Source organism: Pungitius pungitius, chromosome 12 (genome assembly GCF_949316345.1).
Source record: "Pungitius pungitius chromosome 12, fPunPun2.1, whole genome shotgun sequence".
Lineage (NCBI taxonomy): Eukaryota > Metazoa > Chordata > Actinopteri > Perciformes > Gasterosteidae > Pungitius > Pungitius pungitius.
This window is the reverse complement of record NC_084911.1, coordinates 16990207-17015515: the sequence shown is the minus strand read 5'-3', so window position 1 is coordinate 17015515 and position 25309 is coordinate 16990207. Positions and strand designations below refer to the sequence as shown.

Below are 25309 nucleotides of genomic sequence, written 5' to 3'. Positions count from 1 at the left end.
TAATGGAGAATAAGACAATGGTGGTGGATGATACACTTGAATGCCTTACTGTAGAAATTACAAGGCAAAAAAAGAAAAATATTATTGTGAGTTCTATTTATAGAACACCTGGGTCTGATATAGATGTTTTTTCCAATTGGATGGAGGAGCACTTTTCAGGATTAAATCATAAAGTCATGTTTGTGGGGGGAGACCTCAACATCGATCTGTTTAACCCATATAAACATAAAAAGACGGACACATTTATAAATACCTTATTCAGCATAGGTCTGTTTCCTCTAATAACCAAACCGAGTAGAATAACAACCCATAGTGCCACCTTGATTGATAACATTTTCTCAAATGAAATAGAGAGTGACACAGTCAGCGGATTAATGATAAACGATATTAGTGATTACCTTCCAGTTTTCGTTTTGTATAAAAATGGATATGTAAAAGATGAAGAGGAAAACAAGTATTGGTTTAGAAGGGTAAAAACAGAGAAAACTATTGATGCATTCAAAAAGGAGCTTTTAGCTCAAGACTGGAGTATTGTGTACAGAGAGAATGACACGAATATGGCTTATGATGAGTTTACGCGAGTATTTCAAAAGGTATACGACAAAAACTGCCCAATGAAGAAATATTGTAAAAACAGAAAGTGTAAAGAAACACCATGGATGTCTAAAGGTTTACTAAATGCTTTCAAGAAAAAAAATAATCTACAAAAACTTTATAAATAACAAAACAAAAGAAGCTGAGGATAAATATAAGAAATATAAAAATAAACTGACAGGTATCATTAGAAAATGTAAACAGGATTATTATAATAAGTTGTTAGATATTAATAAGAATAATATTAAACGTTTATGGAACATCTTAAATAGTATAATTAGAAATAAACCAAGAACGATTAATTATCCAAAATATTTCAAAGATGAGGATAACACTTTAAATAATATGAATGAAGTAGTCGAAACATTTAATAAATTCTTTGTAGATGTTGGACCGAACCTTGCTGCAAAAATTGCAAACGTTGAAAACTATAATTGTGAACTGATAGACACAAATCCTAAGTCCTTGTTCCTCAGTCCTGTGGAGGAAAAGGAGATACTGGACATTGTTAAAGGGTGTAAAAATAAGACTTCAACAGATTACCATGACATGGACATGAAAACTTTAAAAACTGTTATTGAAAGTATCTCTAAGCCGTTAACTTACATCTGTAACTTATCGTTGCAAACTGGACAATTTCCGGATAGTATGAAAGTGGCAAAAGTAATTCCTCTGTTCAAAGCAGGAGATAAACATCTTTTTACAAACTATAGGCCTGTTTCCCTTTTACCGCAATTCTCTAAAATCTTAGAAAAGGTTTTTAACTCTCGACTTGACAGCTTTATCGAAAGGTGTAATTTAATCTCGGACAATCAGTTTGGATTTAGGAACAATCACTCAACCTCACACGCGCTCTTTGATATAACTGAAGAAATAACTAATGCTGTAGATAACAAGAAATGTGCAATAGGGTTATTTATTGACCTGAGTAAAGCATTTGATACAATAAACTATGAAATATTAATTAATAAACTAGAACATTATGGAATTAGGGGGGTAGCTCTACAGTGGGTTACCAGTTACTTAAAAAATAGAAAACAATGTGTGAAAATTGGTGGTTATCAGTCGAGTTGTCGACAAATTGTCTGTGGTTTACCTCAAAATTCTATTCTGGGCCCAAAATTGTTTAATATGTACATTAACGATATTTGTAAAACGTCTGAAGTACTTAAATTTATCTTGTTTGCTGACGATACAAATATTTTTGCATCAGGAGACGATTTACAGCAGCTGTGTCGGATTGTTAACTGGGAACTCAAAAGTGTCAACAAGTGGTTCAAACAAAATAAATTATCTCTAAATCTGAGTAAAAGCAAAATGATGATATTTGGCAACTGTATTTCCGATGCTCAGGAAGCAATTCAGATAGAGGGTGCTGTTATCGAGCAAGTGCATGAAATCAAATTCCTTGGTGTGATTATTGATGACAGAATTACTTGGAAATCTCACATTAAATATATATCTACGAAAATTTCTAGAAGCATTTCAGTAATAGCAAAAGCAAAGCACATTTTAAACATCAAAGCTCTACATACCTTATATTGTTCTCTGCTTTTGCCCTACTTATATTATTGTACTGTGGTTTGGGGTAGTACTTATAAAAACACAGTTAAACCAATAGTATTGTTGCAAAAAAGAGCTATCCGAGTAATTCATAAAGTTGGGTTTTTGTACCACACAAACTCATTATTTTTAAATTCAAAGATCATGAAGTTTTGTGACATTGTTGACTTCCAAACTGTACAGATGTTATTCAAAGCAAGGTATAAATTGTTACCAAACCAAATACAAAGAAGGTTCCAAGAACGTACTGGCTGTTATGAATTACGTGATGAATTAAACTTTAGGATTCAGAAACATAGCACAACTTTGAAAAATTTTAGTCCAACAGTTATTGGTGTACAATTGTGGAACAAACTGGAGATGGAGTTGAAACAATGTCCAAACATCAACCTGTTCAAAGTTAAATACAAACACTTTTGAAATATACAGACAAGAAGAAATGTGTTGCCACTAGGGGGAGCATGAATGAATGCTTGAAATGTAGCTGTTTGAAATGCTCAGAAATGTTCTTTTTTATTTTTTACTTTTTGTTTGTTTGATTTTATTATTGTTACTTTATTTATTTTATTGTACTTGGGGGTGGGCTCTTATAAGCTCTTGCTTCAGTCCACTCCTTTTGAGCACCATGTGTACTGCTCAAATAAATAAACAAATTCAAAAATTCAAATTCACTACCGCCATCTTCCGGATTTAGTTCTCTGTTATATCATATCCTTATTTCATTTTCTTTTCACCAGACCTGTTCTTAATAAAAAAATTAAAATAGTTTTTCTACATTGTTCATTCTCCCCACTCTCTAGTATTTCCTTCACTCCTATCCCTTTTATTCCGATCTTTCCTAACTCTTCCATCATCTTTTTCCTATGTCCTTCATATTGTTTACAATTCATTAACACATGCTCTATTGTTTCTGCAACCGGACAAAAACCACAAAAACCCGTAGGGTGCTTCCTTATAATATGAAGTGTGCTGTTCAAATCACTGTGACCTATCCTTAATCTGTTCATAACAATTTCTTGTCTTCTATTTCCTCCCTTTTTCTTCACAACTCCAATTTTATTTTGAATAGTGTACAAATGTCTTTCTTTATTTTCCCTATCCCACTGCTGTTGACAATTTCTAATGGTTTCTTTCCATATTACACTTTTTCCTTCAGATTTTGACAGCTTAATACTTGCCTCAATATACTCTTTTTTAACAGCTTGTTTGGCTAACGTGTCTACTCTCTCATTTCCCACAATACCAATATGAGCAGGAATCCAAGCCATTTGAATTTCGTGACTTTTTCCTTTTATTCTAGTATAGATTGTCAATATAGCATATAATAAATCCTGATGACTCTTCGACACCCCAGTCATGAGACTGTATAAAGCTGACATTGAATCACTGCCATTTAAAGCTTTTTTTATTTTGTTTTCCTCAATCCATTCTAGTGCCATCAATATAGCATACAACTCAACTGCATACACACTCAGATCATTTGTGGTTCGTCTACTTATCTCACCAATGTAAACTGCAGATCCGGTCTTTCCTGTTCCTGGATCCTTTCATCCATCTGTATAGATCTGAACATATTCTTTATATTTAACCTCTATATGTCTATAACATTCGGCTACCAAGTCAATATTCTTCCTTTCTTTTTTTGCCCAATTTAATTTAAAATCAACAGTCATACTTTCTAACTTCCATACCGGTGTATCAGGCCATATTACAGTTGAGCAGAATTCCTTTTCATATACTCCCAATTCTCTATCTGCTTGATCCCCTATCCACCCAAAACTGAAGTTTTGTGCTCTCTCCCTTTCCCAATTATCTTGTAATATTCTTTTAGTTGGATGACTATCTCCATGTCCTTTTAGATTAACCCAATCATTTACCATCAATTGTTTTCGTCTTATGCTCAATGGCATTTCTCCCGCTTCCACCTGTAGAGCACACACTGGCGATGTCTTAACTGCTCCTAAACATAATCTTAATGCTTTTGCCTGTATTACATCAAGCCTCCTAAGTAACGTTTTGGTCCCTGATCCATACACCATACTTCCATAATCCATTCTTGGTCTTATTAACCTCACATATATGTATTTCAATGAGTTATAATCTGCTCCCCATTCTGTTCCTGTTAAACATCTCAATATATTTATTACTTTCTTACACTCTGTTACGTGTCCTCCGGTTAAGAGGGAAACGCTGACATCCAATGGGGGAATAAAACAGGGACCGTGTGAGGCAGTTAAAGAAAAGTAGGTTTATTTACAAAAAAAGGAACATAACGGGTAGGTTGGAAAAAGGTGGGGGGGGGGGGGGGAGTGTACTGTGGGGGTTGTGCCAAACAAAATTATCCAAGTACAATAAAACCAGGCCTAGCTCAACTCTGTGGAAAGAAAAGGAAAACAAAAGACCTGACTCTATTCTACAAATGCTCAAAATAACAGAAATACATCAGTGGCAACAACCCATAACCTAGTGGAATAACAACAGTAACTCTGCGTGTATGTGGGTGTGTACAGGGTACCCCAGCCTTACCTCAGTCCCACTTCCCCCCACCACAAACCTCAATGGAAAAAAGCAAGACCGAGAGAGAGAGCACAGTGAGAGGCTTTATAGTTGCCCTCCATATCGGATTGGCCGGAGTGTGGGCCAATACCGGGGTGCTCTGGAGGCAGGGCCAGCCAATACTCCGCCCCTCACCTGCAGGACAAACAAAGAAAAGGTGGGGGTAAGAGGCACACATCTCTACACGTAACACCCCCACACATACAAGTCCAACCAAAGGTTTGGACAATCATTTATTTATAACGCACGAGACAGGGCATCAGCGAGTACATTTTCAGAACCCTTTTTATGCGCAATCTCCAGGTTGTAGTTCTGAACAATCAGGGACCAACGCATTAGGCGGTGGTTACTGTTGTACATCCTGGAGAGGAAGACTAGAGGGTTGTGGTCAGTGAAAACCTTTATAGGTTTACCAGTGGAGACAAGATATACTTCAAAATGTTGCAAAGCATACAACAATGCAAGAGTTTCTTTCTCTATTGTGGAGTACTTTAGTTGGTGTTTGTCAAATTTCCTTGAAAAGTAGGCCACAGGATGGTCGATGCCCTGGGAATCCTCCTGTAGGAGTACAGCTCCTGCTCCCACAGCGCTGGCATCAACTTCTAACTTAAATGGCAAGGAAAAGTTTGGCGCAGACAAGACAGGGTTACAACTGAGAAGCCACTTGAGATCCTCAAAAGACTGTTGGCACTCACTAGACCAAGTAAATGGCTTCAACGAACTGGTAAGTGCAGTCAATGGGGCGGCCACCGTCGAAAAGTTTTTACAAAACCTGCGGTAGTACCCGGCCATCCCAAGAAACCGCCGCAACTCCCGCCTGGTGGTTGGCTCAGGAAAGGCAGCGATTGCAGTGATCTTTGCATCCGCAGGACACACCTGGCCTCGACCAACCTGCTGACCTAGATACAAAAGAGAACCCCTCCCAAATTCACACTTTGAGAGGTTGAGAGTCAGAGATGCCTCAGCTAGACGTTTGAAAACGTCCCTTAAGGTAGCCATGTGAGAATTCCAATCATCAGAGTATATAACAATGTCATCCAAGTATGCCTTACAGTGTGGAACATCTCGCAAAACCTTGTTTACAAGTCTTTGAAAAGTAGCAGGCGCATTGCAGAGTCCAAAGGGCATTACTGTGTACTGAAGAAAACTGTCAGGGGTGACAAAAGCTGAGATCTCCGAGGCACGTGGGGTTAACGGAACCTGCCAGTAACCCTTTAACATGTCAAGTTTACTGACATACTCTGCTGGACCGACCTCATCGATACAGTCTTCAATAAGAGGTAAGGGATGTGCATCGGGGACAGTCACGGAATTCACCTTACGAAAGTCAGTACAGAACCTTTGACTGCCGTCGGACTTCGCATCCAGGACACATGGTGAGCTCCATGAACTGGAGCTGGGTACAGCGAATCCATGTTCCACAAGGTAGTTCACCTCCTTCCTCATGCATTCCCTCTTTGCAGGATTAACTCGATAAGCATGCTGTTTGATGGGCTTCGGGTTAGTCAAAACAATGTCATGCATAAGGACAGAAGTTTGAGAGGGTATATCACCAAATAAGCATGGGAAGCCAGATATTAAATTCTCCACATCACCACGATGGTCATCAGGCAGGTGGGACAAAAAGTGAGACAAATCCGAAAGTACCTCAGTGTTTTTCAGTCTTAACCCCTGTGGGGTGGCACTACACATAACCAACCCATCCTCCTCAGTGGAGCTCTTTGCTGAGCAAGCAGATACCGCTGACACATTTTGTATTTTAGGAAGTCCAGACGTTCCACTTTCATTCTCTGCTGTAAAATATGGCTTCATCATATTCACATGACATAATCTGTTTCTCCGTCTGCGATCGGGCGTTTGAATGATGAAGTTAGTGTCACTGACTTTCTTTTCCACAAGATAGGGACCGGAACATTTCGACGACAGGGCAGAACCAGAGATGGGAGAAAGAATCAAAACCTTGTCACCAGGTTGAAACAAATGGGCAGTGGCTTTCTGATCGTAGTATTTCTTCATTTTCACCTGAGCAGAGGATAGCGATTCTCTGGCTAAAGAGCAGGCTCTCTGAAGCCGAGCTCTGAGTTTCGCAACATAATCAGGGATGCTATGGACCTTCCCTTCAGGCAAGAGAAGTTGTTCTTTCAAAAGTTTTAGGGGGCCACGAACCTGATGTCCAAACACCAGTTCGGCAGGACTATATCCGAGTGACTCCTGTACAGCTTCGCGAGCAGCAAACAACACAAATGGCACAGCATCATCCCAGTCCTTTTGACTCTCAAAACAATGCTTTCTGAGCATGGACTTTAAGGTCTGATGAAACCTTTCTAGTGCCCCTTGGCTTTCAGGATGGTATGGGCTTGACATTATGTGCTTAATGCCCAAGGTTTTCAGTACCTGGGCAAACACTCGAGACGTGAAGTTGGTACCTTGATCGGTCTGAACAACCTTAGGAAGGCCAAACTTCGTGAAGAACTTTATAAGTGCTGTACTGACCACTGGAGCCGTGATCCTCCGTAGCGGAACAGCCTCTGGGAACCTAGTGGAAACACACATTATGGTTAAAAGAAACTGGTTGCCAGATTTGGTCTTCGGTAACGGCCCCACACAGTCAACGATTACTTTTTCAAATGGCTCACCCATCACTGGTATGGGACAGAGTGGGGCAGGAGAAATCACTTGGTTCGGTTTGCCAGTTACCTGACACACATGACACAATCGGCAATGGCGCACCACGTCAGCCTTGAGTCCTGGCCAGAAAAAATGTCGAAGAACTCTATTATAAGTCTTTGTGATACCTAGATGTCCCGCCCACGGGTTGTCATGAGCCAGAGACAAAACCTGAGATCGATATGCCGTGGGGACAACAACTTGATAGGTTACATTCCAGTCCCCCCCATCCAAGTCATTGCCACTCCAATGGCGAACCAGCAACCCATGATCCATGAGGTAGGCCACTTTCTTTTCCTTAGCATCTTCAACACTGAGAACAGATGAAAAACAGTTTTGTAGTGTCTTATCACTCTGTTGGGCTGCCATAAACTCCTCTCTTGTGGCTGGCAGCTCCACTGCCTCCATCCTTGAGATACCAAACTGCTCATGGTTTGATTTAGACACTGACTGATCCTCCGACGGAGTTTCAGTACCAGACGGCTGATCTACAAAGATGAATGAGTCAGACAGGTCAGCTCCGTATTTCTTGGTCTGAGCCCTTGTGACTGCACAAGCCGGGAAAATCTCAGACGAATCTTGGCTGTCACCAGCAGGGTCTGTTACAACAGGAACGTCCATGACCACAGGAGTTGAACTCACCTTTCCCCCAGCAATATCATTACATAAGAGGAAATCAACACCAGCAACAGGCAAGTCAGGGAGTACTGCAACGTTGAACCACCCACTAAGTAGAGGACACTGAAGATGGATTCTATGTAGTGGCGCAAGTACATTAACCATCCCAACCCCCCGGAGTTTAACACTAGACTGACAGGAGGTAAAAGATGACAATGGTAAGACCCCATCCCTAATGATTGACTGAGAACCAGCTGAGTCTCTCAGTAAGGTGACCACTTTCTGGTCTTTTGGATTGCTAGTTAACGACACAAAGCCTTCTGAGATAAACGGTTTGAAACAAGGATCAGGTTTATCCTTAACGTCCTCAGACTGTTCAGTAACAAGCGTTGGAAGTGTTTTAATCAAACACACATCCTTTTGCTGGGAAGCTAGGGAAGATTGCTGTTTCCGTTTCAACGTCAAACAGTCAGCAACAACATGGCCTTTTTTGTGGCAATAGAAACACTCATGGTTCTCTTGTGTGTGCGACCAGGGTCCTTTTGCCTGTTCAGAGGCAGAATGACCAGAACCAGGTCTGGTTGAACGTGAAACAAAAGTTCTGTCAGATCGAGGGGCAGATACAAAGACATTCTTATGTGTTAGCACAAACTCATCTGCAAGGACAGCAGCCTTGGATATTGACGACACCTTCTGTTCATTCAAGAACATCACCACCTTATCTGGCAAAGAGCCTTTAAATTCTTCCAACAGAACAAGCTGGCGAAGTGACTCAGTCGTTTTTGACATCACTGGCGGCACACCACTTATCGAAGAGGGTGCCCTTTTCCCGTGCAAACTCAACAAAAGTCTGATCATTAGATATTCTGTGATTCCTAAATTTCTGCCGATATGCTTCAGGAACAAGTTCATAAGCACGCAAAATGGCCTCCTTTAATGAATCATACTGCAAACTATCTTGTAAGGAAAGGGCAGAGACTACCTCTTGTGCTTTTCCAATCAGTTTGCATTGGAGGAGGATAGGCCACATGTCCCTCGGCCAGTCGAGTGCGGAGGCTATTCGTTCAAAAGCACTGAAATATGATTCGACTTCGGCCTCCCGAAATGCTGGCACCAGAGAAATATTTTTACTGACATCAAAACTTTGCTTACCGGCTACCGTTTGAAAAGGTGTCGACCGGTCGGACATGTTCAACGAGTGACTGGAAGAGATTTTCAGAGCCTCAACCTCAAGTTGCTTTAGTCTTACTTCTTTATCCGCTTCAATTTCTAACTTTCGTACCTGCAGGCGGAGATCATACTCTGCCTTACGCATGGACTCTTTTTCTTGGGCCTCCAGCTGAAGGCGAGTCAAGCGAACCTTCAGCTTGGAACTTGAACTGAACCCTGGAGGGTATGAAGGAGAGAAAGGATCAAAACGAGGTAACGTAGCTGGCGCAGACTTCCCAACACGGTCTGCAGGAGGTGTGAATAATGCTGCGGTCTCCTCGGCACTCTGAGACAAAACCCCTGCTGTAGTAGAAGGAACATCATTAGTTGAAACTTCAGCCACGGACTGGGCAGGACTAAGGACATTTAAATCAACTAATTTTTCTAGGACCTGCGTCTTTATTTCTTTCTTAAGTCCGTACTTGTGAACAGTAATATCAAAGTGTGCTGCAATACACAATAGATCATCCTTGCGACACACAACCGTTTCGAAAGAGGGATTGTCAACAAAATCTTGTAAATTGAAACTCATTTTCAATCACATGCCAAACAAACCCCATGTATAATTTCCCATTGGTTGTCAGAAGAAGAAAAAAAACAGGTATATCCCGGACGAGCCCCCACTTGTTACGAGGGAAACGCTGACATCCAATGGGGGAATAAAACAGGGACCGTGTGAGGCAGTTAAAGACAAGTAGGTTTATTTACAAAAAAAAGGAACATAACGGGTAGGTTGGAAAAAGGTGGGGGGGGGGGGGAGAGTGTACTGTGGGGGTTGTGCCAAACAAAATTATCCAAAGTACAATAAAACCAGGCCTAGCTCAACTCTGTGGAAAGAAAAAGGAAAACAAAAGACCTGACTCTATTCTACAAATGCTCAAAATAACAGAAATACATCGGTGGCAACAACCCATAACCTAGTGGAATAACAACAGTAACTCTGCGTGTATGTGGGTGTGTACAGGGTACCCCAGCCTTACCTCAGTCCCACTTCCCCCCACCACAAACCTCAATGGAAAAAAGCAAGACCGAGAGAGAGAGCACAGTGAGAGGCTTTATAGTTGCCCTTCATATCGGATTGGCCGGAGTGTGGGCCAATACCGGGGTGCTCTGGAGGCAGGGCCAGCCAATACTCCGCCCCTCACCTGCAGGACAAACAAAGAAAAGGTGGGGGTAAGAGGCACACATCTCTACACGTAACACACTCATCTTCTACATTTTTAATATGCTCTTTCCATGTCAACTTTGTGTCAAATTGTACTCCTAAAAAACGGAATGTTTTACCTCTCTCTAAATGACTTCCATATAGTTTAACATTTATATTTTCCTTGATTTTCTTCCTTGTAAAAAACATCACTTTAGTTTTCTCTACAGAAAATTCATCACCCCACTTTGTTCCTCCCCACTTTTCAAACTGTTGGACCCCTTCTTGTATCTTTTTAACTATATGTTCATTATTTCTTCCTTTTCTCCATATTGCCCCGTCATCCGCGAATAGCGATCTTCCCATATCCATTGGTATGTCTACATATATGTCATTAATCATTATTGAAAACAATGTGGGACTTACAACACTCCCCTGAGGTGTTCCATTCTCTACACCCTGCTCCCTTGACAAGTCTTCCCCTACTTTAACCTGGATTGTTCTTCCTTCCAGGAAATCCTTAATCCAGTTCAGAAGATTTCCTCTAATTCCCATATTATATAATTTAATCATTAATCCCTCTCTCCATAACATGTCATATGCTTTTTCTACATCTAAAAATACTGCTACTGTCTCTTTGTTTACTTGTGCTTTTCTTATGTTATCTTCTAAACACAGTATTGCATCCATAGTATTTCTACCTTTTCTAAACCCACTTTGACATTTAGCCATCATACCCCTTTTTTCCATAATATACATTAGCCTCTCATTTATCATTCTTTCCATTAATTTAGCTATAGCTTGCTGGTTTACTAACGTCCTTCCCAGGTTTCCTTATGGGAACTATAATTGCCTCCTTCCAGCTCTTTGGCAATTTACCCTTCTCCCACACTTTGTTATATAGCATCCACAATTTTTCTTTCCCCTTTTCACTTAACCGTTTCAACATGCTAAAACAAATGTCATCTTTTCCTGGTGCCGTCTTCCCAGTTTTGGCCATTGTCCTATTTAGTTCTCAAATATTAAATAATACATTTAGCTCATCATCTACTTTTCCCATCTCTGCAAGTGCCTCTACATTTTCGGATTTAGTTTTTTCTCTGCCTCTCTTCTCTTCCTCAGACATATTATTAGAGCTGTGCACCTCGGCAAATGTATTTGCCAACATTTCAGCTTTTTCTTTATTCGTCACTGCAATTTCATTTCCACTACTTAAAACTGGGTAATTCCATTCTCTTCTTTCACCACCCATCTTCTTTATCATTGTCCACACCTCTCCAATCTGAGTTGTACTCCCAATTGTACTACAATAATTCCTCCAATGCGTTCTTTTTGCATGCCTAATTGTTTTCCTTACTATTGCCTGAGCATACTCATATTGAATCATATGCATAAAATTATGTGTTCTTTTCATTACTTTAAATGTTTTATTTCTATTTCTAACTGCTTCTTTACATTCCTCATTCCACCATGGTACTATTTTCCTCTTCACATTACCTTTACTTTTTGGAATTGTTTCCATTGCTGCCCTTATTATACCTTGTTTAATTTTACTTTCCAGTGTCTCTATATCATCATTATATTCAATCTGGTTCAGGTACCTGTCACTTTCCTCCTGGAATTTTTCCCAATTAGCCTTCTCAAAAAAACATCTTCCTCCTCTATTTCCTATACTTTGAGATACTGCCATATTAACTTCACACATTACTGGATAGTGATCACTACCTATTGTTCCTTCTTTATAAACACTCCATTTACATATCGCTACCATATTACTAGATACCATTGTTAGATCCAGTGCAGATTCCTTCCCAGTCTTGACCTCTATCCTCGTTTTACTTCCATCATTTAAACACACTTGTCACCACACACCTAGCCCTCATCAGGGCTACTGCCAGCCTCTCCTCTGGTTACCACCCCCAGACCAACGGCCAAGCTGAGAGGGCCAACCAAGACCTAGGGACTTCTCTCCGGTGCATGGTAGCCGCCTCTCCGACCACCTGGAGCCAGCAACTGATCTGGGCAGAGATGGCCAGGAACACCCTGCCCTGCACGTCCACCGGTCTCTCCCCGTTCGAGTGTTCCTTGGGGCACCAGCCCCCCTTGTTCCCGGACCAAGAGGTCGACGTGGGATTCCCCTCGGCCCAAGCCTTTGTCCGTCGCTGTAGGCGGGTCTGGCGGCGCGCCTGACCAACCGTCGATACCAAACCCAGGCCAACCGTCGTCGGACCCCCGCCCCTCGCTACCTTGTCGGCCAACGGGTCTGGTTGTCCACCAAGGACCTGCCCATCAAGGCCGATTATCGCAAGCTGGCTCGCCGCTACATCGGTCCCTACCCTATCACGCGGGTGATCAATCCGGCGGCGGTCTGGCTCAAGTTGCCCTCTTCCCTTTGTGTCCACCCCACTTTCCATGTTTCTCACGTCAAACCTGTCTCTCACAGTCCTTTGTCTTCTTCCCCCAGACCCGTTCCCGCCCCCCGGACCATAGACGGGCCGGGGTTTCCAGTACCTGGTTGACTGGGAGGGTTACGGCACCGAGGCGCGCTGCTGGGTCCCGACCCGGCACATCCTGGACTCAACACTTATACAAGATTTCCATCGTCGCAATCCCGGTCAACCAGGCGCGGCACCCGGTAGGGCGCCCAGGGGTGCCCGTTGATGGGGGGGGGTACTGTCACAGCCGGTGTCTCGTCAAGTGTTTGTCTCTACCACCTCCCAGGTGGTTCTCGTTCCCTGATTGCCTCCCCGGTGTATTTAACCTCTGTTCGTTTGTCGGCTCCCTGCCAGATCGTCTTGTGATGTTTCCAAGCCTTCCAGCGTTCCTGTCTCCCTGTCTTTTCCCGGCCTGCCCTTCGTGCCTGATCCCCCGCCTGCCTGATTGCCTCCTGCCTGACCCCCGCCTGGCTGACTACGTCCGTCTCCTACCTGGCCCCCGCCTGGCTGACTACATCCGTCTCCTGCCTGAACCCCGCCTGCCTGACCTTCCCGCATCGTGCCCCCGCTCAGGCCACGCTGCTCATAAATAAAAGTTCTGTATCCTGCTTACCTGTGTCCAGCGTCTGCTATTGGGACGTCTCCTGTCGGTGCCTGACAACACTACGTTTTTCTCATCCAATAGTTCTTCGATTACTTGTCCATTACTATCCATTTTCTCACTACCCCACAATGTATTATGTGCATTGAAATCCCCACACCATACAATAGTATTATTATCTTGTCCCTCTATTTCCTCTAAATTGATTAAGTCTAACTTCCTACATGGATTGTAATAATTTATAATTTTAATGTTTTTCCTTTCCCCCCACGTTTCTACTACTACATTCTCTTGCTCCTTACCTATACCTAACACCCTATACGGAATCCCTTGCCTTATAAATGTAATACATCCCCCTCCACCACCATTTTCCCTGTCTTGTCTAACTGATATGTATCCATGTATTATAAACTCCAAATTTGGCTTTAACCAGGATTCCTGGACACATATTACATCTGGTTTTTCATTTCTACTCCCAATAAATTGCTTAAAATCCTGCCCATTCGCGATCAAGCTTCTTGCATTCCAATGCAGGATTAACATTGCTTAAATGGTTAGCCCACCCATGCTGTCTCTTGATTCAACTGTACACTAAGTTCATCCCTTACTTCTTCCTATTTTAATCCTGCCATATCTAAATGGTGTTCTGCTGCTTTAACAATAATCTGAATTCTTTCTGTTTTTGACTTAACTTCAGCTCTTGCATTTATCACCCCTGCTAGGAATGTCACTATTTTCTTCTTCTCTTCCCATTTCTCCTTCTTTTCTTGATGATCTTCTCGTACTACCCTTTTTTCAACTTCTTCGCTCTGATTCTTCTTTTCCTTTTCAACTCTTGTAACAGCTTCAGCATATGAAATGTTTCCCTGTGTTTTTATCTGTTGTACTTTAACTTCTTTGTTCATCACTTCACATCCCTAAAATGCCACACTATGATCCCCTCCACAGTTACAACACTTTGGTCTTACTTCTCCACACTTTCCATATTCATGATCCCCAGTGCATCTAGCACACCTTCTCTTTCCTTTACAGACATTAGCCATGTGCCCAAATTCTTGACAGTTATAGCATCTCAATGGTTTAGGCACATACTCCCTTATGCTGTATCTCATAAATCCATAGTATACCTCTTTTGGTACATCCTTTGTTTCAAACTCAATCAACACAGACTCGGTTTCCATTTTTTCCATTCCCCTTGTCATTCTTACTGCACTTTTGACTGATCTATTCTTCAATTTCAGATTCTGTTCCAACTCTTTCATATTCACAGTAAGTGGGATTCGATATATCACTCCCTTACTTCCTCCACTTCTTTTCTCCCCCACTCTTACTACTTTTTCAATTTTTACTTTTCCTATACACTTCATCTTCTTTGCTTTTTCCATTTGCTCTTCATTATTACAACCTTACAAGTAGATTTCCATCTCCCAGGATCCTTGCATACTTCACCTCTCCTACTCCTACTTTCTCTTATTGTCACGTAGGCGTGGAGGAGCAGACGGAAGGCGGGACTCAGATGCAGGGGTTCCCGAAACAAAGTGCTCTTTATTTGAACGAAAACCAAACGTGCTCCCACGACGAACGACAGTAGACAAAGACGCTGTGGTGGCGAGCGTGGTTTCAGCTCGGCTGCAGGGGGAGAGAGGGAGTGGCTCGGGGAACAGTGCCAGGTGGAAACGATAATTATCAGCTGTTGGTGATTGTGTGTGTGTGTGTGTGTGTGCGTGTGGGTGCTCTCCTGCATTTAAGCAGTAAAGCGGGGACGAGCGAGGAGGAGGGAGACGACGAGCGAGCCGGACGCCGGCACAGTTTCGACAGAAAATATGAAATAAAACATCATTCTGCACGACCAAGGTCTCGTGTCGCTTTGTCCGGAGCCCGAACAACCCACCTCGCCTACAGTGGCGCCCAACTCGGCGGGGACCGGAGAATGTCGAACGAGGAGCAGTGGCAGAGTATGACGGCCCAGCCAGCGCTCGCACTGGGCCAGATGATAGGGGAACTGGCGGCGATTCAGCGGCACCAAGCGGAGGCCAACCGCCAATTCCTGGGGGCACTCCAGGCCCAGGTAGGGAGGCAGGCCCAGGCCCTGGAGCAATTGGTGGCACAGTCGGGACCCGCGCAACCACCCCCGACCCCAACGGCCGTGGCCAACTTGACCCTCCACCGGATGACGGCGGAGGATGATGCCCAGGCATTCCTAGAAGCCTTCGAGACGACGGCGGAGGCGTGCGGGTGGCCAGCAGGGGAGTGGTCAGCCAGGCTACTCCCGCTGCTAGCCGGGGAGGCGCAATCAGCAGCCATGGGGCTGCCCCCGGCGGCCCGGCGGGACTATTCAACGGTGCGCAAAGCGGTAGTCGACAGACTGGGGCTGCTGCCGGAGGACCACCGGCGACGGTTCCGGGGGGCCAGGCTGGGACCCGAGGACCGACCATTCGCCTACGGGCAGAGGCTCAGGGACGCGGCCGCCAGGTGGCTTCTGCCAAACGGGGTTGGAGCAGCGTCGGACGTCCTCGAGAAGGTGGTGCTGGAGCAGTTCGTGGAGGGGCTCCCGGCCCGGACGGCGGCGTGGGTCCGGTACCACCGTCCTCCGACGCTGGAGGCGGCTATCACCTTGGCAGAGGACCACCTGGCGGTACACCCCAGCGGACAGGGCGACCGGGAGGGCACGCCAGCGCCGCCCCGACCAGCGGCGGCACCCCGGGGATGGAGCCAGCAGCAGACGGAAGGACGACCCGTACCGGCCCCGTACCACGACCCCTCAACCACAGCAAGCCCCGGCACCCTTCCTGACCCACCGGGAGATTCTCAGACGCCAGGGCAGGAGTGCTGGAAGTGCAGGCGGCCCGGACACCTCCGGAGGGAATGTCCGCTGAGGGAGGTGGGGCAGGTGATCCGGGTCGCCGGCGCTCCATCACCCTCCCCCGGCCCGGGAGCGACGTACCGCGTTCCGGTAAGAATCCAGGGGGGGTACACGCCAGGCGATGGTGGATTCGGGCTGCTCGCAGTCCATGATACACCAGAGCCTGGTTCGGCCAGGGGCATTGGTAGAAGCATCGCGGGTGAAAATTAGGTGTGTGCACGGGGACATTCATGAGTATCCCATAGTGTCCGCCGAAAATATAGAATAAAGGTCGCGGTTAGCTCCCACCTGACGCACCCAGTAATTTTGGGAACGGATTGGGAGGGATTTAACACGCTAATGGGAGAGGCTGCGGGGGTGCGTTCACGGCCGACAGGGACATGCGGTATTTGTGCTGTGCTCAGCGGTGACGCGAGGTCGTCCGACGCCGCCGGGGGAGAGGGGGAACCGGCGGAGCCTCCCGTAGAGACTCCGGCGGTTCCCGAGTTCCGCTCCATGGAAGATTTTCCACTCGAGCAGTCTCGTGACGATACTCTACGCTCAGCCTACGACCAAGTGATAAGAATTGATGGTCATTTGGTGCGCCCTGACGCAGCACGGTCGTACCCGCACTTCTCATTGATTAGGGACAGACTGTATAGAGTGAGTCGTGACACTCGAACGGGGCAGGAAAACACCCAGTTGCTGGTGCTGAAAAGCCGCCGGGAAATGATTTTCCAGGCGGCTCACTATAATCCGATGGCGGGTCACATGGGATACGGGAAAACACTAGACCGGATAATGGCCCGATTTTATTGGCCAGGCATCCGGGCGGACGCGCGCCGCTGGTGTGCGTCCTGCCCGGAGTGTCAGCTAGTCAATGCACCAGCCATCCCGCGGGCCCCGCTGCAGCCTCTACCGCTGGTGGAGGTCCCGTTCGAGCGCATCGGCATGGATCTAATCGGGCCATTCCACCGGAGTGCACGCGGATACCGCTTTGTGTTAGTTCTCATGGATTACGCAACCCGGTATCCGGAGGCAGTGCCATTGCGCAATATCTCTGCAAAGAGCGTCGCGCAGGCTCTGTTTCAGGTCATCTCCCGGGTTGGAATCCCAAAAGAGATTCTAACAGACCAGGGCACCTCGTTCATGTCGCGCACACTGGGAGAACTTTACGGGTTACTGGGCATTAAGTCTGTTCGCACCAGCGTGTACCACCCTCAGACCGACGGGTTGGTGGAGCGGATGAATAGAACGCTGAAGTCCATGATTCGTAAATTTATAAGCGACGATGAACGTAATTGGGATAAATGGCTTGACCCTCTGTTGTTTGCAGTCCGGGAGGTCCCCCAGGCCTCCACGGGATTTTCTCCCTTTGAGCTTCTGTTTGGCAGGTCACCAAGAGGGGTGCTGGACCTTATTAAAGAAAGCTGGGAGGAAGGTCCGAGCCCCGGAAAAAACGAGATCCAGTACGTCCTGGACCTGCGAGCAAAGCTCCACACACTGGGGAGGATGTCACGAGAGAATTTGCTCCAGGCCCAGGAACGACAACAGCGGCTGTACAACAGAGGAGCCAAGCTGCGAGAATTCTCACCGGGAGAAAAGGTACTTGTATTACTTCCTTCTTCCAACTCAAAACTCCTGGCTAAGTGGCAAGGGCCCTTCGAGGTCACACGCCGGGTGGGGGATGTTGATTATGAGGTGGTGCGGTCTGACAGGGGCGGGGCTACACAAATATACCACCTCAACCTCCTGAAACCCTGGAGGGAGGCGGAGTCTGTTTCTCTGATTTCCACAGTATCGGAAAGAGAGGACCTGGGGCCGGAGGTGCCAAAAGCGGCCAATCCCACCCCGCTCCCGTGTGAGGCCCGTCTCTCTGAGGACCAGAGAGCAGACATTGCCCAGTTGCAAAAGCGGTTTGCTGATGTGTTCTCCCCCCGGCCAGGCCGGACGGACCTGATAATGCACCAGATCGAGACTCCCCCGGGGGTGACGGTAAGGTCACGTCCCTATAGACTACCTGAACACAAAAGAAAAGTGGTTCGGGAGGAATTAGCGGCTATGTTGGAGATGGGGATAATAGAAGAGTCCAACAGTGCCTGGTGCAGCCCCATCGTTCTGGTGGCCAAGAAGGATGGGACTGTGCGGTTCTGCGTGGACTACCGCAAGGTGAACGACGTGTCACGATTCGACGCCTACCCAATGCCCCGGGTCGACGAACTCCTGGACCGGCTGGGCACTGCACGGTTTTTTACGACCCTGGATTTGACTAAGGGCTACTGGCAGATTCCCCTGTCGTCAGAGTCCAAAGAGAAAACAGCGTTCTCCACTCCGTATGGTTTGTACCAATTCACCATGCTTCCCTTCGGCTTGTTCGGTGCCCCGGCCACGTTTCAGCGGCTCATGGACAGGGTGCTGCGCCCCCACGCCGCATATGCAGCCGCCTACCTGGATGATGTCATTATCTACAGCACCACCTGGGCGGAGCATGTGCGGCGGGTGGGCGCGGTGCTGGAGTCGCTGAGGCGGGCCGGGCTCACCGCCAACCCGGGGAAGTGTGCAGTTGGACGGAGGGAGGTACGGTATCTGGGGTACCACTTGGGGGGTGGGCAGGTGCGCCCTCAGGTGGACAAGACAGCAGCTATTGCGGCCTGCCCGCGTCCCAAGACGAAAAAGGAGGTGAGGCGGTTTTTGGGGCTGGCAGGTTACTACAGACGGTTCATCGCCGGGTTTGCGGACCTCACCAGCCCCTTGACCGACCTGACCCGGAAAGGTGCGTCAGATCCGGTCCAGTGGTCGGAGCAGTGCCAGCGGGCGTTTGAGAAGGTAAAACAGACTCTCTGTGGGGAGCCGCTCCTCCACACACCTAACTTTCCCTCCACACGGCCTAAGTCGGGCGGTGGGGGTATGTGGTGGCGGGCGTGGTTTCAGCTCGGCTGCAGGGGGAGAGAGGGAGTGGCTCGGGGAACAGTGCCAGGTGGAAACGATAATTATCAGCTGTTGGTGATTGTGTGTGTGTGTGTGTGTGCGTGTGGGTGCTCTCCTGCATTTAAGCAGTAAAGCGGGGACGAGCGAGGAGGAGGGAGACGACGAGCGAGCCGGACGCCGGCACAGTTTCGACAGAAAATATGAAATAAAACATCATTCTGCACGACCAAGGTCTCGTGTCGCTTTGTCCGGAGCCCGAACAACCCACCTCGCCTACAGACGCGACAAAGGACAACTGGCACACAGGGCTTAAATACACAAGGTAGGTGCAGGTGATTGGACACAGGTGGAAACACTCAGGCAATCACGGGACAAGGCAGGAAGTGAAGTTACCCAGGAACACAAGAGACATGAAAACTACAAAATAAGACATAGAGCAGAACCAAACCATGACACTTATTATCTTAGTTAACTTAAGTGGGTCCATTTTTTTAACTCCTTCTCCCTCAAGTTGTACCACTACATTAAGCATTCCTGCTTTAGGAGCTTTCCTTTTATCTTCTTCACTTTCCGTCCCATTTAAACTAGCACAATCTTTATTCTTCTTTCTTTTACGACTAACCTCCTTTTTCCTACGCACTTTCCCTACCTCCTCCCAATCACTTTCCTTCCTCCCAATCACTTCTATTTTCCTCCATTCCACTAAAATCCATACTATCCTCCTCTTGTCTCCCCTGAAGCAGCTCCATTTAATTTTTTTTTTTTTTTTAATTTTTATTGTTTTAATTTAATCAGAGGCTGTGTGTGTGAGATAGTACCGCTACCGGACCTATACAGGCCGTCGGCCGATACTATCCCACCCCACTTCCTACTTGATTAAACTCACCCACATCGAACAAGTATACACTTAGTGTTCCAGCCAGCAAATAGCTGCTTCCTTCCTCTCGCTGTTTTTTGCCTCAAAAACAGCCCGAACCGGGAACTCGCCACTTGCAACTTCTCGCTTCCGCTCCAACCAAACTTTCCCCAACCGACACACCTGGCTCTCCCCCAAACTTGTTCCTGTGAGGGCCAGATAACCTTTCCCTTCTCTGGAACATTTATTGTTTTCCAGAAAGCCACATATAACCAAATAATAACAATCCGGGATCTTCACAGAAAAAAAAGAATATCACTTGATGAAAATAAATAATATGACTTAATTAAATAAATAATATCACTTAATTAAATAAATAATAACCAAATATTCTTCTCTGGGGTCTTTACAGAAAAAATTGAAATAAATAATAACCGCCACCGCCTCTTGACAGATGAGAGCATTGAACAAACAAATAATCAGTTGACCACTGCAGGTTAAATACCCTGCATTCTGAATCAACCTTTTCTCCATTATTCCGTTTTACTTCACAGGGGCTAGTCCAGGATTTGCGTGGCCAGACTGAAAAAAAAATCATAATGCCCCTCTGGTGTTGTTCAGGGGGCCGGGCCAAATGTGGAGGCGGGCCGTATCCGGCCCGTGTGCCTTAGTTTGGGGACCACTGACATAAGGGAACCGTTGCTGTATGGCTCACAATACAATGCATCGAACTTTTCATTAAGTCTGTGGCCTACTTGTAAAAATACCCATACATTTAACAATATTTTGGATGATTACAAAGGCATTACAATATATGCTTGTTAATCACATTTGGATCCACTAATTTGTCTGGATGGACGCATGAAATGATGCTTTGTAACAGTTTTCTAGATGTTTTCTTGGCTGAAAACAGAACCGAAGATGAATAATGTTGTGACAAGTGGGAGATATGGATGGCCATAAAGATCTTCTCCATTCAGAAACGAGGGGTTGAGGGAGAGGAAGACCTGGTAGCTCGGGCAGAACATCGTGGTTCTGGGCTCATTACCATTGAATATTTGTTTTGATGACAATAAACTTGTCCGTCTTTGCAGTTTGCTTGTTTGTCTCCCTGCTTTGTGGCAGTCTCTGAGCCATCCAGACACCCTCTTGCTTTTTCTTTTCCCTTTTTTCTTTCTTTCCTGTGCATTTAAATTATATGTATGTATGTGTATACTTTATTTCTGAAGTTCTTTGTATGCCTGTATTACTTGGGTTGTTACCAACATCTGGTGAAAATGTAACATCGGCACAGGAAACACAAACAGTAGCTGTCAATAAATGTCTGTTGTTATAGTACTTCAGGTGGTACAACGGTGATGTAACCAGGAGAGGGTTGACTGGGTAAAAGGGCTAAAGGGGTTTTCATTTAGATTTTGACAGCAGTGTTTCATCGGATATCCACTTCTAGTGAAGTATTTACCACACTTTGAGCATCTAAAATACATGTGTCACACTCGCGGCCGCCTGCAGCAGTTTCTACTTCCCGCTGGTTGACTTTGCCATTGTTGGAATAACAAAGGTTCATACGTGCTATCATCATCATCATCATTATTTTTTTTTTTTAGGTCCTTGTACCCTTTTCAACACCTTTGAATAGTTTCCTCTTTTACCTTCTGGATTTGCACAGCCCTCTACCCGACTTTACATCCACTATATGTTACAGTATTATACCCACAATTACAACATTTATGCTGCACATTATCCTGACAATCCTCAGCTCTATGATCCTCTCCACATTTGGGACACCTCTGTTTCCCATTACAGGCTGCTGCTATGTGCCCATACCTCGGTCATTTGTAGCAGCGCAGTGGGGGAGGGATGTATGGCTAAGACTGACATGCACTCCACACAGATAGGCCACCCGTCCTTATATATACACACAGTATATGTACATTAATTCCCCAAGACCAGCTGTAACATTCACTTTACAGCGCGAGAATTACGTGTCCCTGTAAATTAGTACAGTATCATTTAAAATATATCTACCTTCGTTGTGGGTTCTGCTGCACAGTGGGGTAACTCACGAAATGAATACAAATATTTTCGTTAAAACATTTCTGCAGTCTATAATTACCTTCTTTAGTCTTTTCCATATGTAACATGTGTGGGTTAGAAATGGCAAAAGACAACTCTCATTTTTTTTTTCTTCAAACGTTCATTCGATTCTGCAAAAGACAAAATAAAATCCATTCATTGCCTTCATATCTTTTTTTGCACCTGTGCTTGCTCAGCAATGTTTTCTACTTTTTGCTTCTCAACACACAAAGATGTATTAGTTCGATATATAAATATGTAAGCAGCTCAATATGAGGTTTGACTAGGAAAACTAAAGCCTAAAAAAAGTTTCATAAAAAAACGTTAAAACAATATAAACAAGAGTAAGAACTCAATGCATGAAAAACATTAAAAGGCCTTCTGGTATTTTTCTGCACATTAAAAATGCAAAAGAGAATTTGGTTCATTAATACATTGATAATATGACAGCTTGCAGTAACACAAATGGAACATAAAAATCAGTCAAACTTGTATTTCAACATTGGACAGGACAATATAAGGTTGGGTAATGTTACAATGTTAACAGTGGGAAACATGTCTTAGATAAGGGGTTCTTAACCATTTGACCTCAGGGCCCAAATGTACAAATATGCCCAGGCGCCCGTTCAAATATCAACACTATTTTATATTAACTAATTGATATAATTATAGGTTGGATTTGTATTCAATGACTAAATCAAATAAAAAAAGCAAAAACCTGATACAGTGATCATCACAAAGACATTTATTATCTGTATGTAAACCTGCAAAAACAACACTAACACTTCATGGAACAGAAAAAGACAGCTGGCTTTTAAGTAAGATTTAGAGTTGCAAGTCAGTGAGATGACGCCATCCGCTTTCATTTTGATGGCTTCAATGCTGGTGGAGAGTGTTATGCTACGTTCACACTTAAAATGCCAAGGGGATTTTCGCCACTGTTTACTCACCCAACTAGTTACTTTGTTTCATTCATGTCCCACTTTATGTGCGCCTGGAAGGGGCGTGGCTCAGCTCTGTTACTTGTCTCCGTAAAGACGGTTATAATAATTCTTTGCCCAGAGTAGAAATATTTCTAGGTGGCGCTCGCGGACCGATGGTTTAGAATCAGCGCCTTAGATTACACCTTTCCAATGAATTAATAGCTTAGCATAGTGTAGTGGCATAAACAGTTGAGTTTTTTCCTTTAAACCCTTAGATCCTATTCCTGTGTTCTTGTTGATTTTACCACCATGAGGAAAGCAGGAAAGCAATGTCAAGACTCGCAGTTCTGTCCAATAATTCAAATGAAAAGGGGAGTTTGACCATCAATGTTGCCGGTTTATTGTACAAAAAAAGGTCGTCACAAAACAAAATCACTATGACAAGCTGAACGGGCCCAAAACGGAGACAGCCTCGCTCACAGCCTCAGCCCTGAGGTCAATGACGGTATTTGCGCCCGCCTACCTCCCGTCATGCGTGTCCTTCGGTCCTTTAAAGGGTGGCGCCGTCACCACCTACAGAGGGCGCACACTTGCGATTCCACAAAAGAGGAAAGAAATATATATAAATCATTCAAAATACAAAAACTTAAATGCGGCTCCTACACATAGTTTATAGTTTGTATGTTACTGACAAGAACGTTTTGTTCTTGGAATATGAACTTCTGACCATCTGTCAGAAGATATTTAATTTAATTTCATTTTGTATATCACACGTGACATCCTGTGACACAAAACCCTCGGGAGCATAGGAAAAACCAAACAAGAGTGTCGTCCCAATAAAAGAGTGTCGTCCCAATTAATCCCTGTGAGGAATTCTTAGATAGTTGGTTGTAATTGTGAACATGAAAAGTAGCTTCAAATATGTGTCATTATTGCTAAGCGACGGATATTCAAAACTCACGTGGGAAACGGTAATGTAAATTAGGGAAAGACGTTAAAGGGGATTCTCATTTGAGTTTTCATGTGGACTTTTAGATTTACACAGCGTATGACATCTCATGCGTCTCTTCACATCTCTACTTCTAGTGAAACATTTACCACACTCTGAGCAGCTAAAAGGTTTCTCCCATGTGCAATCTCATGTGTCTCTTTAGATTAAAACTTTTAGTGAAACATTTACCACAATCTGAGCAACTGAAAGGTTTCTCCCCTGTGTGACGTCTCATGTGTATTTTTAGATTTCCCCTTTCAGTGAAACATTTACCACACTGTGAGCAGCTGAAAGGTTTCTCCCCTGTGTGACATCTCATGTGACTCTTTAGATATGAACTTTTAGGGAAACATTTACCACACTGTGAGCAGCTGAAAGGTTTCTCTCCTGTGTGACGTTGCATGTGTGTCTTTAGCTCTCCATTTGTAGTGAAACCTTTACCACAATCTGAGCAGCTGAAAGGTTTCTCCCCTGTGTGACATCTCATGTGTATTTTTAGATTTCCCCTCAGGGTGAAACATTTACCACACTGTGAGCAGCTGAAAGGTTTCTCCCCTGTGTGACATCTCATGTGGATCTTCACCTTTCCGCTTTCAGCAAAACATTTACCACATTCGAAGCAGCTGAAAGGTTTCTCCCCTGTGTGACATCTCATGTGGATCTTCAGCTTTCCGCTTTCAGCAAAACATTTACCACATTCGAAGCAGCTGAAAGGTTTCTCTGATGTGTGGGTCATCATGTGTTTCCTCAGCTTCTGAATGCAACCAAATGTTTTCTTACATTCAGAACAGATCAAAGGTTTCTCACTTGTTCTACATCTAGAGTCACTGACAAACTCTTCACCAGACAGAGGTTCTCTGGTCTCATTCCAATCACCACTGTCCTCAGTCTCAGAAGAGTCTCCAGTTTTCTTATCAGTATCTGGAGGACTGGCTGGACCCGAGTTGCGGTCTGGTTCTGGTCCTCCACAGTCCTCTCCATCACCTCCTGTCTCCATCTGTTCAGTTTTTCTTTGATTAGGTTGCGAGGAATGAGCTTCCACTTTAACATCTTCACTCTTCACAGGAGTGAATGACACAGTCATGTCAGCCTTCTCCAGCCCTTGAAGCTGCTCCTCTTTAATGTGGAGGGGCTCCGGATCTTCCTGCTGTTCTTCTTTAAGCACAAACCACTGATGGAGGTCTGTGGATAATAATAAAATGCAAACAATATACTTGATTAACTAAAATATTAACTATTACCATCCACTTAGCTAGTTCATTATTTCATGCTGTGACCAGGCTATTACTGTACAGGGGGCTTAGGA

At 44.8% G+C, this 25309-nt stretch overlaps 1 protein-coding gene across 1 annotated transcript; it reads right to left on the bottom strand.

Moving 5' to 3' along the window:
• Positions 1 to 23980: 23980 nt before the first annotated feature.
• On the bottom strand, positions 23981 to 25015 carry LOC134132932 (gastrula zinc finger protein XlCGF17.1-like). The gene has a single exon (XM_062565925.1). It carries the CDS (start codon positions 24998 to 25000, stop codon positions 24125 to 24127), a length of 876 nt encoding a protein of 291 aa, XP_062421909.1. The 5' UTR covers positions 25001 to 25015; the 3' UTR covers positions 23981 to 24124.
• Between the last annotated feature and the right edge of the window lie 294 nt (positions 25016 to 25309).

Coding starts and splice junctions, on each gene's coding strand:
- LOC134132932 (XM_062565925.1), bottom strand. CDS start 25,000: ATGGAGACAGGAGGTGATGGAGAGGACTGTGGAGGACCAGAACCAGAC.